This window comes from Anomaloglossus baeobatrachus, chromosome 8, assembly GCF_048569485.1.
Source record: "Anomaloglossus baeobatrachus isolate aAnoBae1 chromosome 8, aAnoBae1.hap1, whole genome shotgun sequence".
NCBI classification, from domain to species: domain Eukaryota; kingdom Metazoa; phylum Chordata; class Amphibia; order Anura; family Aromobatidae; genus Anomaloglossus; species Anomaloglossus baeobatrachus.
Window position 1 is genome coordinate 216,328,750 of NC_134360.1, and position 12,915 is coordinate 216,341,664.

General features: G+C 48.1%; 1 protein-coding gene across 2 annotated transcripts in view; it reads right to left on the minus strand.

Annotated features, from left to right (window-relative positions):
- Positions 1-292: 292 nt before the first annotated feature.
- The window catches only part of LOC142248841 (vitamin D3 hydroxylase-associated protein-like), a 67,258-nt gene continuing 54,635 nt past the window's right edge, over positions 293-12,915 (minus strand). For both annotated transcript variants that reach the window (XM_075320175.1, XM_075320176.1), the window contains exons 9-16: positions 7,038-7,135; positions 6,664-6,763; positions 4,811-4,854; positions 4,497-4,536; positions 1,586-1,694; positions 1,224-1,369; positions 979-1,100; positions 293-433 (exon numbers count right to left, since the gene is read on the minus strand). In XM_075320175.1, the coding sequence (XP_075176290.1) occupies positions 424-433; positions 979-1,100; positions 1,224-1,369; positions 1,586-1,694; positions 4,497-4,536; positions 4,811-4,854; positions 6,664-6,763; positions 7,038-7,135 (669 nt within the window). In that variant the 3' untranslated portion in view covers positions 293-423. The remainder of the gene's footprint in view (positions 434-978; positions 1,101-1,223; positions 1,370-1,585; positions 1,695-4,496; positions 4,537-4,810; positions 4,855-6,663; positions 6,764-7,037; positions 7,136-12,915) is intronic.

Below are 12,915 nucleotides of genomic sequence, written 5' to 3' on the forward strand. Positions count from 1 at the left end.
CAAGAGCAGGAACATGCTCCAATACTGGCAACACTTGGGCTACCCAAGAGCAGAAACGTGTTCCAATACTGGCAATACTGAAGCTGCCTAAGAGCAGGAGCGTGCTCCAATACTGGTGACATGGGGCTGCCCAAGAGTAGGAGCGAGCTCCAATACTGACAATACTGGGGCTGCCCAAGAGCAGAAGCGTGCGCCAATACCGGCGATACTAGGGCTGCCCAGAACGCCTATAGTCTAAAGGACATGTTTGGCAAGGGTAAGGAAGTAGATGATTCACATATTAGACAAGTGCTGGTGTTGCCAACTTCATTTTACTTTTTATTGACAATTTATCAAAAAGTCACGGACACATTGAAAAACCACAATATGTCATTCTGATTATCAGTGGTGATTTTCTGCAGCCCATAGTTCTGATAGGAGATGTCACTGTAACCTGGAAAATGAGGAGAATTACAGTCAGAAGATTCTGTGGAAGTTTCTTCAAGTTTCTTCAGATTTAAAGAAAATCCTGGACAGGGAAAAAAACTGACCAATATTTACAGACTGTTCTGGAATTTCTGGACATTTGGCAACTCAGGAAAGGGTTCACCCCAGGTAGGTGGAAAGGGATCACCCGAGGTAGGAGAAAGGGTTCACCCCAGGTAGGGGAAAGGGATACCCCTCCCTGTATAATAGATGACCTGCCCTCTATAGATGCCCCACCCTCTCTCATGGATACCCCTCCCTGTATAATAGATGACTTCCCCTCAATAGCTGCCCCACCCTCTCTAATGGATGCCCCTCCCTCTATATATACCCCTCCCTGTATAATAGATTAGGTGCCCTCTATAGATGCACCTCCCTCTCTAATGAATGCCCCTCCCTCTATATATACCACTCCCTGTATAATAGATGACCTTCCCTCTATAAATGCCCCTCCCTCTCTAATGGATGCCCCTCTCACTATACATGCCACACCCTCATGCAGCCGTTAATTACTTGTTGCCGCGGCCTCGCATCACAGTCTCCACTTCCTTCATGAGGCGCAGGCACTGTTCCTCCTGCCAGGGTAGGGCCACACATTGCACCCCGACAGGCAGCCCCACTCCACCTTCCATGCCCTGAAAAAACAATGAGAAGTTACTGCTCTGATTGTAGAAGAGGGATCAGTAACCTGGCGTCCACCATGGCAGGTGTCTCTGACTTCCGCACAGCAGGTGATCCCTCACTGGTCAGGCACAAACCTTAATAACCTCTTTGTCCCAGGGGTCATTATAATACCCCATATAATGCTTCAGCTCCTCCTCATCCTCAGCCGTCACGGTGGTCACCGGGAGGACCCCAGCAGGAAAGTTCAAAACGTTAAAAAGCATGGTGAACCCGAAGCCAGCTGAAAAAGATGAAGAAACCCCACTCAGAACTTCAGGAATGACCAATGTGTGCCATTAATGGTGGCTCCTTCCAGATACTACCCAGATATAGAGAGAACAGAGGAAAATGCGTCACAAAAGAGGGATTAAAAAACATCAGGAAGACTTTATCCGACCCGTACATCAACAAGGTGCATGACACAGAAAACAGCAATCAGTGGAACACAGGGTTTTACCAAACAGTTTTCCAGGGTGTCCAATATTGAAGGCAGGTCCAAGCATGGGGCAGAGTAGAGCATCCAGGCCAAGCTTCCTCCATTCCTTCATGTAATCACAGCGATATTCCTGTAATGAGAAATTCCCGCCATCAATATCAACCGTCCCCCACTCTGAGAAAGAGATCCCTCTAAGAACAACGGGTGAGGACACCACAACCATCCCCCACTATGAAGAAGATATCCCCCTAAGAACAACGAGTGAGGACACCACAACCGTCCCCCACTATGAGGAAGAGATCCCCCTAAGAAAAACTGAGGGACACTACAACCGTCCCCCAATATGAGGAAGATATCCCCCTAAGAACAACAGGCGAGGACACCACAACCATCCCCTACTATGAGGAACAGATCCCCCTAAGAACAATGGGCAAGGACACCACAATCGTCCACTACTATGAGGAAGAGATCCCCTTAAGAATAACGAGCAAGCACACCACAACCACCCCCCCACTATGAGGAAGGGATCCCCATAAGAACAGGCGAGGACAGTTGTATATACTGGATGTAATGAGGACACAGCCGGCCTCTTCTCTGGTCAGTAGTTGTATATACTGGATGTATTGAGGACACAGCCGGCCTCTTCTCTGGTCAGTAGTTGTGTATACTGGATGTAATGAGGACACAGACGGCCTCTTCTCTGGTCAGTAGTTGTGCATACTGTAAGTAATGAGGACACAGCCGGCCTCTTCTCTGGTTGGTAGCTACAGTGCCTACAAGTAGTATTCAACCCCCTGCAGATTTAGCAGGTTTACACATTCGGAATTAACTTGGCATTGTGACATTTGGACTGTAGATCAGCCTGGAAGTGTGAAATGCACTGCAGCAAAAAAGAATGTTATTTCTTTTTTTATTTTTTTTTTTTAAATTGTGAAAAGTTTATTCAGAGGGTCATTTATTATTCAACCCCTCAAACCACAAGAATTCTGTTTGGTTCCCCTAAAGTATTAAGAAGTATTTCAGGCACAAAGAACAATGAGCTTCACATGTTTGGATTAATTATCTCTTTTCCAGCCTTTTCTGACTAATTAAGACCCTCCCCAAACTTGTGAACAGCACTCATACTTGGTCAACATGGGAAAGACAAAGGAGCATTCCAAGGCCATCAGAGACAAGATCGTGGAGGGTCACAGGGCTGGCAAGGGGTACAAAACCCTTTCCAAGGAGTTGGGCCTACCTGTCTCCACTGTTGGGAGCATCATCCGGAAGTGGAAGGCTTATGGAACTACTGTTAGCCTTCCACGGCCTGGACAGCCTTTGAAAGTTTCCACCCGTGCCGAGGCCAGGCTTGTCCGAAGAGTCAAGGCTAACCCAAGGACAACAAGGAAGGAGCTCCGGGAAGATCTCATGGCAGTGGGGACATTGGTTTCAGTCAATACCATAAGTAACGTACTCCACCGCAATGGTCTCCGTTCCAGACGAGCCCGTAAGGTACCTTTACTTTCAAAGCATCATGTCAAGGCTCATCTACAGTTTGCTCATGATCACTTGGAGGACTCTGAGACAGACTGGTTCAAGGTTCTCTAGTCTGATGAGACCAAGATCGAGATCTTTGGTGCCAACCACACACGTGACGTTTGGAGACTGGATGGCACTGCATACGACCCCAAGAATACCATCCCTACAGTCAAGCATGGTGGTGTCAGCATCATGCTGTGGGGCTGTTTCTCAGCCAAGGGGCCTGGCCATCTGGTCCGCATCCATGGGAAGATGGATAGCACGGCCTACATGGAGATTTTGGCCAAGAACCTCCGCTCCTCGATCAAGGATCTTAAGATGGGTCGTCATTTCATCTTCCAACAAGACAACGACTCAAAGCACACAGGCAAGAAAACCAAGGCCTGGTTCAAGAGGGAAAAAATCAAGTTGTTGCAGTGGCCTAGTCAGTCTCTTGACCTTAACCCAATTGAAAACTTGTGGAAGGAGCTCAAGATTAAAGTCCACATGAGACACCCAAAGAACCTAGATAACTTGGAGAAGATCTGCATGGAGGAGTGGGCCAAGATAACTCCAGAGACCTGTGCCAGCCTGATCAGGTCTTATAAAAGACGATTATTAGCTGTAATTGCAAACAAGGGTTATTCCACAAAATATTAAACCTAGGGGTTGAATAATAATTGACCCACACTTTTATGTTGAACATTTATTAAAATTTAACTGAGCAACATAACTTGTTGGTTTGCAAGATTTATGCATCTGTTAATAAATCCTGCTCTTGTTTGAAGTTCGCAGGCTCTAACTTATTTGCATCTTATCAAACCTGCTAAATCTGCAGGGGGTTGAATACTACTTGTAGGCACTGTATGTATCAGGCATGTTATGAGGTCACATAGGCCACAGGTGGTGTCTTCTTTGGTTGGTTGTTGTGTATAGAAGATGCAATAAGCTCACATAGTTTGCGGTCGGTCTCTTCTTTGGTCGGTAGCTGTATATAGGGGAGATAATAAGCTCACATAGTTCACGGTCGGTCTCTTCTCTGGTCAGTATGTATATATAGGGGAAGTAATAAGTTCACATTGTTCGCGGTTGGTCTCTTCTCTGGTCAGTAGCTGTATATAGGGCAGATAATAAGCTCACATAGTTCGCGGTCAGTCTCTTCTCTGGTCGGTAGTTGTATATAGGGGAAGTAATAAGTTCACATTGTTCACGGTCGGTCTATTCTCTGGTCGGTAGTTGTATATAGGGGAAGTAATAAGCTCACATTGTTCACGGTCGGTCTATTCTCTGGTCATTTTGTGCATCTAGCTAAACTCCTTTTCTAAATGGAAAAAAACAACTGTTTGGGTGACTGAGAGGTAAACCTATTGGCCTCATGTGGCCCTGAGTGGAGATGTCACCCATCCCCGCATCACGTGAATTTGGCGGATTTTACCTTTACTGCCGTATAATGATTCCAGAGATCCTTAATGGAACTGAAAAGAAGAAGAAACTTTGCATCAACATTGCGTCCTGTGAGCTCGGACCCCCGATCCCCCTCTGTCTGTGTATATTCTGGTAATGATTATGTCCCCCCTGTTATTTCAGGTTGGCACAGCTGTGGTGGGCACAATTCAAATACGAAGAACATCAAAGGTTAAAGAGTAAATTGAAGCGTTTTGGAGCCCAGAGCAGCAGCCAATGTGTAACAGTCAGCAGGGCCAGTGCAAAGCATCGTGGGTAACAGCCAAAAGCCAAGCCCCACCTCACCTGCAGCCGCTGTGCGCCTCCACGTGATTTGCGATTCGTGGGAACTAAGAGGATACACAAAACAGATTAAGTCTATGACAAGGGGGAGGGGCATCATACACAGACTGTCCAATCAGCAAGCGGCGCTGTGACAAGTCAGAGGTGGAATATCCAACATATCTGCGGAAAGTTCTATACTAACAGTAGTAATACATCTCCTCCACCCACAAAAGCATTACATGGATAAAACGGAGCACAACTCTGGAGGAGACTGAAGTCTAATATATGTTATAACAGACTTATGAGTGCAGCTCTGGAGAAGACTGGAGTCTAATATATGTTATAACAGAATGATAAGTGCAGCTCTGGAGGAGACTGGAGTCTAATATATGTTATAGCAGATTGGTGAGTGCAGCTCTGGAAGAGACTGGAGTCTAATATATGTTATAACAGAATGGTGAGTGCAGCTCTGGGGGGAGACTGGAGTCTAATATAGGTTATAAACAGAATGAGGAGTGCAGCTCTGGAGAAGACTCGAGTGTAATATATGACATAAAAGAATTGTGAGTGCAGCTCTGGAGGAGACGAGTCTAATGTCTGATGTAAAAAAAAATAGTGACTGCGGCTCTGGAGGTGACTGGAAGGTAAAAATGATGTAACAGCAGAATAGTGACTGCTGCTCTGGAGGTGACTGGAGGATCAGACATTATGTAAAAGCAGAATAGTGACTGCAGCTCTGGAGGTGACTGGAGGATAAGACACGATGTAACAGCAGAATAGTGACTGTAGTGTCGCGGGCGGAGGAGGGGACGCTGCGCTCTCCCACTGCTCGGGTCCGGCTGCTGCTGCCGCTGCTCGGTGGTGGCTCGAGCGGTGGGCTGGATCCCGGGGACTCGAGCGGTGTTCCTCGCCCATGAGTGAAAAGGGGGAATTGATTGTGGGGATTTGATATTGTCCGTGACGCCACCCACGGTTGTGGTGAGATTGGTGACACCACCGCTGCTCTGGACGGGGATCCCGGGAGCGAAGACAGGGAGCAGCCTGGATGTTAGTTCTCCCCTCCGTGGGTAGGGGGTTGATTGTCCCGGGGCCCGGTGATGGGGTAGGGATGGATGGCAGGCGGGTTACGGGGCCTGGCGAGGTGCAGGGTCATGGGGGCAGCGCTGTGCCGCACGGCACGGTGGTACTCACTCAGCCAGTAATTCACACAGAGTCTCTGGTCAAACAAACGGCTGGATGGACGGGTCCCACAGACGGCTGCGGTGTTTTTCCCCTGACCCCAGGTTGGTACTGTAAGTCCTTTCCTGCACCTTCCGTACGCTCCTCCTGCACTCCGGTTTCCAGCTGGCTCCCCGGTTCGGTACCGGTGGGCCACCGCCCAGCCCCGGCTACCTACGGTTACACCAGACTGTCTTCCCGGCTCTCGCAGATGGCCACTACCGTCTGCCTGACTGCTGCACGAGGGCCCTAGGCTCCAACCTAGGCCCCAGTCTGCGTCTGCCTCTCTGCAGACCTCCTCTCTCTTCCTCTGCCTGGACTTGTCTGAACTTGTTTCCTGCCTCATGCCAGCTAAACTCCTCGGTGGGCGTGCCCATCTGCCTGACTCCGCCCACCTGGTGTGTCTGTCTGAACCTGAGGAAGAAATCAGGTCTCACTGGGGATGACTGCTGTGAACTGCTGGGGGTGGGGGGGTGTGTGTGTTGTTACCTGTGGCCCCTGGCTTGTCCAGGGCGCCACAGTAGCTCTGGAGGATAAGACATGATGTAACAGCAGAATAGTGACTGCAGCTCTGGAGGATAAGACACGATGTAACACCAGAATAATGACTGTAGCTTTGGAGGTGACTGTAGATGGTAATAATCATATTTCCTCACCATAGGTCTTATGAAGAAGGACGCTATCTTCTTTACGATGTTGGGAATCTTGTAGAGGAGCAGCTGCTGCTTTAGATTTGGATCCACAATGTCGGGGCGGCTGCAAAACACAAGAAATGAATTATATATAATGCAATAATACGAGTTCCTAAAGCTCAGAGGAGAGGACAGGGACCTAATACTGAGAGACACCGGAAACCCACACCTCTAGTCATTACCCCAAAGAATTCGGCTGTCAATCTGAGGATTCTTTCTCCGTCGCCGCCCGTGTCCTCTGCATATAACGTTCTGGACCCTGAAGATGATGGGTGTCTGTCAGGGCCCTGCGTCCACTGCATCTTGTTCAGGGTCCAGCACCTTAATTTTCAACTCACAATTTATCTGCGAGAGTCGTTCCTCCATCAGCAAAAAATCCTCGTATACAAAGCTCATTCAGGGCATATTCAATCCTTGGAGGGGTAAACGGGACCAACTGCGGAGAGGAGAGAAGGGAATCATAGAGCATAGCCACCTCACTGACAACCCAATCCTCAATACCAGCAAACTCATGCTCCTCACCAGCCACCCCATCCTCAACACTAGAAAATCCATGCTCCGCACCATAAAAACCCATCCACTTCACTGGCAACCCCATCCACCTCACCGACAACCCAATCCCCAACACCAGCGAACCCATCCACCTCACCTGCACCTCATCCTCAACACCAGAAAACCTGTGCTCCTCACCGGAAACCCCATCCTCAACATCAGCAAACAAATGCTCCTCAGCGGCAACACCATCCTCAACACCAGCAAACCCATGCTCCTCATCAAAAAATAAACCATTCTCCTCACCAACACCCCCAACCACCTCACTGACAACCCCATCCACCTCACCGGCAACACCGTGCTCCTCAACAGCAACCCCATCCACAAAACCAGAAACCCATTCACCTCACCGACAACCCAATCCTCAACACCAGCAAACCCGTGCTCCTCACCAACAAACCCATCATCTTCACCAGAAAACCCCATTCTTATACCATCATCAAACCCGTGCTCTTCACCAAAACACCCATCCGACTCACTGGAAACCCCGTCCTTAACACCAGCACCCTCAACCATCTCACCAACAGCCCCATAATGCTCACCAGCAAATCTTTGAGTATATAAATCAAAATTAAGGGGTATATATAGATGGACTAGAATAAAATTGCCAAGCACCATACAATAAACCCTACATGAGAAATGTACACTAAAGATCAAAATCAGTATTATTTTTTTTTTCTCTTTATTGAATCAAAATAAAATACAGAAAACATGAACGTATATTGCAAAACGCCACAAGGTGGCCCCGGGAGGACGTCTACAATAATCTAGAATGATAGAATAACTCTGACATTCCAAGAAAGAATAAAGCGAGATATACTGAGCGTTCAGATCTGATTGTATTGTTTAATGACTCAAAGGAATAATAGACGTCCCAACGTTTCGGCACCCTGTGGCCTTCTCAAGTTAAGAACAACAAAACCAATCAATCCATGTGTATGATCCCCAACAGGTGGAGATATAGAACAAGCAGGAGAGCAAAATCACGAGCGCAGACTGCATGATACCTGCCACTGTATAACACCACTTTGGCCGATGCTTCGGGTCATTGTCCATTTGGAAGACCCATTTCCGCCCAAGCTTTAAGTTCCTGGCTGATGTCTTGAGATGTTCTTCAGTATTGCCACATAATCTTCTTTCTTCATGATGTCATCTATTTTGTGAAGTGCACCAGTCCCTCCAGCAGTAAAACAACCCGACAACATGATGCTGCCGCCCTGTGTTTCACAGTTGGGATGGTGTTCTTAGGCTTCAAAGCTTCACCATTTTTCCTCCATATGCAACAATCGTCATTATGGGCAAACAGTTCAATTTTAGTTTTGTCAGACCACAGAACATGTCTCCAAACATTAAGGTCTTGTTCCTGTGTGGATTTGCAAACATGAATCTGTCTTTTTTTCTGTTTCTTTAGGAGTAATGGTTTCTTCCTGGCAGAGTGGCCTTTCAGCCCATATTGATACAGTACTCATTTCAATGTGGATAAGGACACAATTTTACCAGCTTCCGCCAGCATCTTCACAAGGTCTTTTGCTTTTGTTCTTGGGTTGATATGCATATGTCTGACCAAAGCACATTCATCTCTGGTACAAAGAACCCGACTCCTTCTTCATTCTTAAGTGTATGTAAACTTTTCATTTTGCCGAAAATAATAAAAATGCCTTAAAACATTTTCTCTCTCTCATTTTTCTGGCATTTGGCAAATAGAAATAATTGTGGTTCCTTATACACCGAAAACGGGAGGAAAAACCTGCAGATGTGTCTGTAAAGAGAGCAGAGGGAAAAACCTGCAGTTGTGTCTGTGGCGCCCCTGAGTATTCAGTCGCCATAGGGTACTGCATCTCACTTAAGGTGCAGTTCGTATCCCGGGTAATGAAGAGGTTAATTGTTGGTGTTTAGCACTGATGCAACATTTACACAAACACCCAGTTAGTGAGCCAGTCAGTTACACAACTCAGGAAGTCAGTCAGCCTGGGAAATTCCCGGTTACCAGGGCACTGGCCTGGGAGGTGAGGCAGCACTAGGGAAGTTACAGAACACACAGGAAAATCACTTAAGAATAGTCTGGGACACAGAACAACATGGTCGCTGGAGAGAGTGCTTAAGAGCTTCTCCAGCTAGGACCGGTCCGACTGGAAAAGGCAGGAGATGACCGGGTGAGCTGAAGAGACAGAGGAGAAACACGGTTGCTGATAGGAGAGCTTCATTGCTCCCTTGGAACCGGCGCAGAGCAGGGTGCAATGCCCTAGGGTGGAACATACTCCATGTCTAACTACCAGAATCTGCAGGACAGGGGGATTGTACGTCCCTCTGGCCACCACCAATTGCCGGAACACAGTGGCACATAGGGCCCGGGGTTGGGATTACGGTCAGGCCCCACAGCGGACACGTGTCACCTGCATATGGGATGGTAGCTGAGTTATAAGAACCGGGGTCCCCAAGTAGCTTCAGGCCACGGGGATACAACACCGAGCGCAAGGAAGAAGGTCTCTCAGTTCACAGCACCGGCGTTGACCTTGAACTTACCCGGAATCGGCTGGAGCCCATCATGGCAGAGACTGGTACCCTGGGTGCAGCACCAAAACTGTGAGTAAATAGAACTTGACCCGCACCTGCTGCCTCAGTCTATCATTGCCGTTGCCCCGCGCTCCAGCGGCCGACTATCATCCCCATCATCCTTACCGGGGCCCACTCCATCTGTGGGGAGCAGAACCATCCTTGCTGCGACACCATCCGCTCCGGAGGACATCACCCGCAGAGGCGGCTAATCACTGGCCGTGTACCACACGTGGTATCACGAGACAAACTTCCATTCCATCATTCCCCCCCTTTTATTGTACACCTAGGGGCCACGAAACTAGGCAGGGCCACCCGTGACATCTCCAGACGCGACATCACCAGCCCGGTGACGAGTAAACGGTTAACCCCTTGCCCCGTGGGTGCTACATGTCTGTATAGAGAGTGGAGGGAAAAACCTGCAGATGTGTCTGTATAGAGAGGGAGGGAAAAACTTGCAGATGTGTCTGTATAGAGGGAGGGAAAAACCTGCAGATGTGTCTGTATAGAGAGCGGAGGGGAAAACTGCAGATATGTCTTTATAGAGAGCAGATGGAAAAACTGCAGATATGTCTATAAAGAGAGCGGAGGGAAACTAATGGTTTCAACTGTATATAGTGCATCACTAAATCATCTATACCCATCAATGTTGTGCAATGTTGAGGAAATCATCCAGCCCTGATATAAAGCTGTAATAGTATCTGCCATTACCATCTTTTGTAGTTGGCATTCCACAGTCTAGCCGCTCTAATGCGGGCTTTACACGAGACGAGCTATCGTGCGATGCAACATCAAGGTCACGGTTGTCGTGACGCACATCCGGCATCGTTCACGACGTCGTCTCGTGTGACACCTCCGAGCGACGCAGAATCGCTCACAAATCGTAAGTCGTGTACTTGTCGCTGAGTTTTAAAAAATTGTTTATTTAACATGGCGCCGGTTGTTCATCGTACCCGGGGTAGCACACATTGCTCCGTGCGACACCCCGGGGACGATGAACACAGCTTACCTGCGTCCCGCGGCACACGCTGGCTATGCGGAAGGAAGGAGGTGGGCGGGATGTTTACATTCCGCTCATCTCCGCCCCTCCGCTTCTATTGGCCGGCGGCTGTGTGACGTCGCTGTGACGCCGAACATCCCTCCCCCTTCAGGAAGAGGATGTTCACCGCCCACAGCGCGGTCACTCAGCAGGTAAGTACGTGTGACAGCGGTTTAACGACTTTGTGCGAAACGGGCAGCGATTTGCCCGTGACGCACAAACGACGGGGGCGGGTACGATCGCTCGTGCAATCGCACGATAGATCGTAACGTGTAAAGCCCGCATTACTATAAAGATCCCTTTCCTATTTAGCTGCCGGAATTGCTTTTCTTCCACTTGCAGTGAGTGCCCCCTGGTCCTTAGTGTTGTCTTTGAAAGGAATAAGTCATGTGCTAGTCCTTCATATTGACCAAACATGTACTTATACATATAATGAGATCTCCTCTGGGACGTCTTTTCCTCATCTCATCATACGGGCGGCCTAATTTCCTTTTAATAACCTAGTTGCTGCCTTTGAACTGACTCTAACTTCTGAATATCCTTTTTAACATGTGGAGCCCAAAACTGGATCCCAAATTCCAGATGTGGCCTTACCAGTGATTTATAGAGGGGTAACAATATGTTGGGATCATGAGATCTAATCTCCTTTTATACACCCTAAAATGTTGTTTCCTTTTGCTGCTGCCTGACATTGAGTGCTGCTGCCTAGTTACTTGTACCCAGAATCCCACGCTCTTTCTTCTGTTTTGTAGTCCCGAGTTTACTTCCATTTAATGTATGTGCAGCTATAGGATTACTCCGTCCTAGGTGCATTACTTTACATTTATCACCATTACATCTCCTCTGTCCAGTGTCTGCCCATTCTGACATTTTATCCAGATCCTTCTGTAATATTGTATCAAGGTCAGTGTTTATTATCCTACATAGTTTGGTGTTATCAGCAAAGACTGATACTTTACTATCAATCCCATCCACAAGGTCATTAATAAAGAGATTAAAAAGAATCGGTCCTACCACAGATCCCTGCGGTCACCACTGCTCCCAGTAAAGATCCCTGCAGTAACCCACTGCTCCCAGTAAACATCCCTACAGTACCCCACTGCTCCCAGTAAACATCCCTACAGTACCTCACTGCTCCCAGCACAGATCCCTGCAGTCCCCACTGCTCCCAGCACAGATCCCTGCAGTACCCCACTGCTCCCAGTACAGTTCCCTCCGGTCCCCACTGCTCCCAGTACAGATCCCTGCAGTCTCATCTGCTCCAAGAACAGATCCCTGCAGTACCCCACTGCTCCCAGTAAAGATACCCGGAAGTACCCCACTGCTCCCAGTAAAGATCCCTGTGGTCCCCACTGCTCCCAGCACAGATCCGTGCAGTACCTCACTGCTCCCAGTAAAGATCCCTGCAGTACCCCACTGCTCCCAGTAAAGATCCCTGTAGTACCCCACTGCTCCCAGCACAGATCCCTGCGGTCACCGCTGCTTCCAGTACTGATCCTTGCAGTACCCCACTGCTTCCAGTACAGATCCCTCTGGTCCCCACTGCTCCCAGTACAGATCCCTGTGGTCACCGCTGCTCCCAGTACTGATCCCTGTGGTCCCCACTGCTGACTATAGCCAAATTAGAGAATGTACCATTTATGATAACACTTTATTTCCTATCTTTAAGCCAATTCCTTACTCATCTGCTTATAGTTTCGCCTGGTCGTGGCTTCTGGAGCTTCAGTATAAGGCTATTATGTGACACAGGATCAAATGCCTTTGCAAAGTCGAAATAAATCACATCAGCTGCATTACCAATATCCAGATTTGCACTTACCTCCTCATAGAACCCCAACATGTTGGTTAAACACGACTTATCTTTCATGAATCCATGCTGTCTGTCAGTTATTATATTATTTTCTGCAATATATTTTGCATGTCATCCCTTAAAATGCCCTCAAAAACTTTGCACACTAATAATGCCAGGCTTACTGGACGGTAGTTGTCTGGATCCACCCTCTTACCTTTCTTAAATATCGGTACCACATCAGCAATTCTCAATCCTGAGGCACCAACCCTGCTACAAGCGA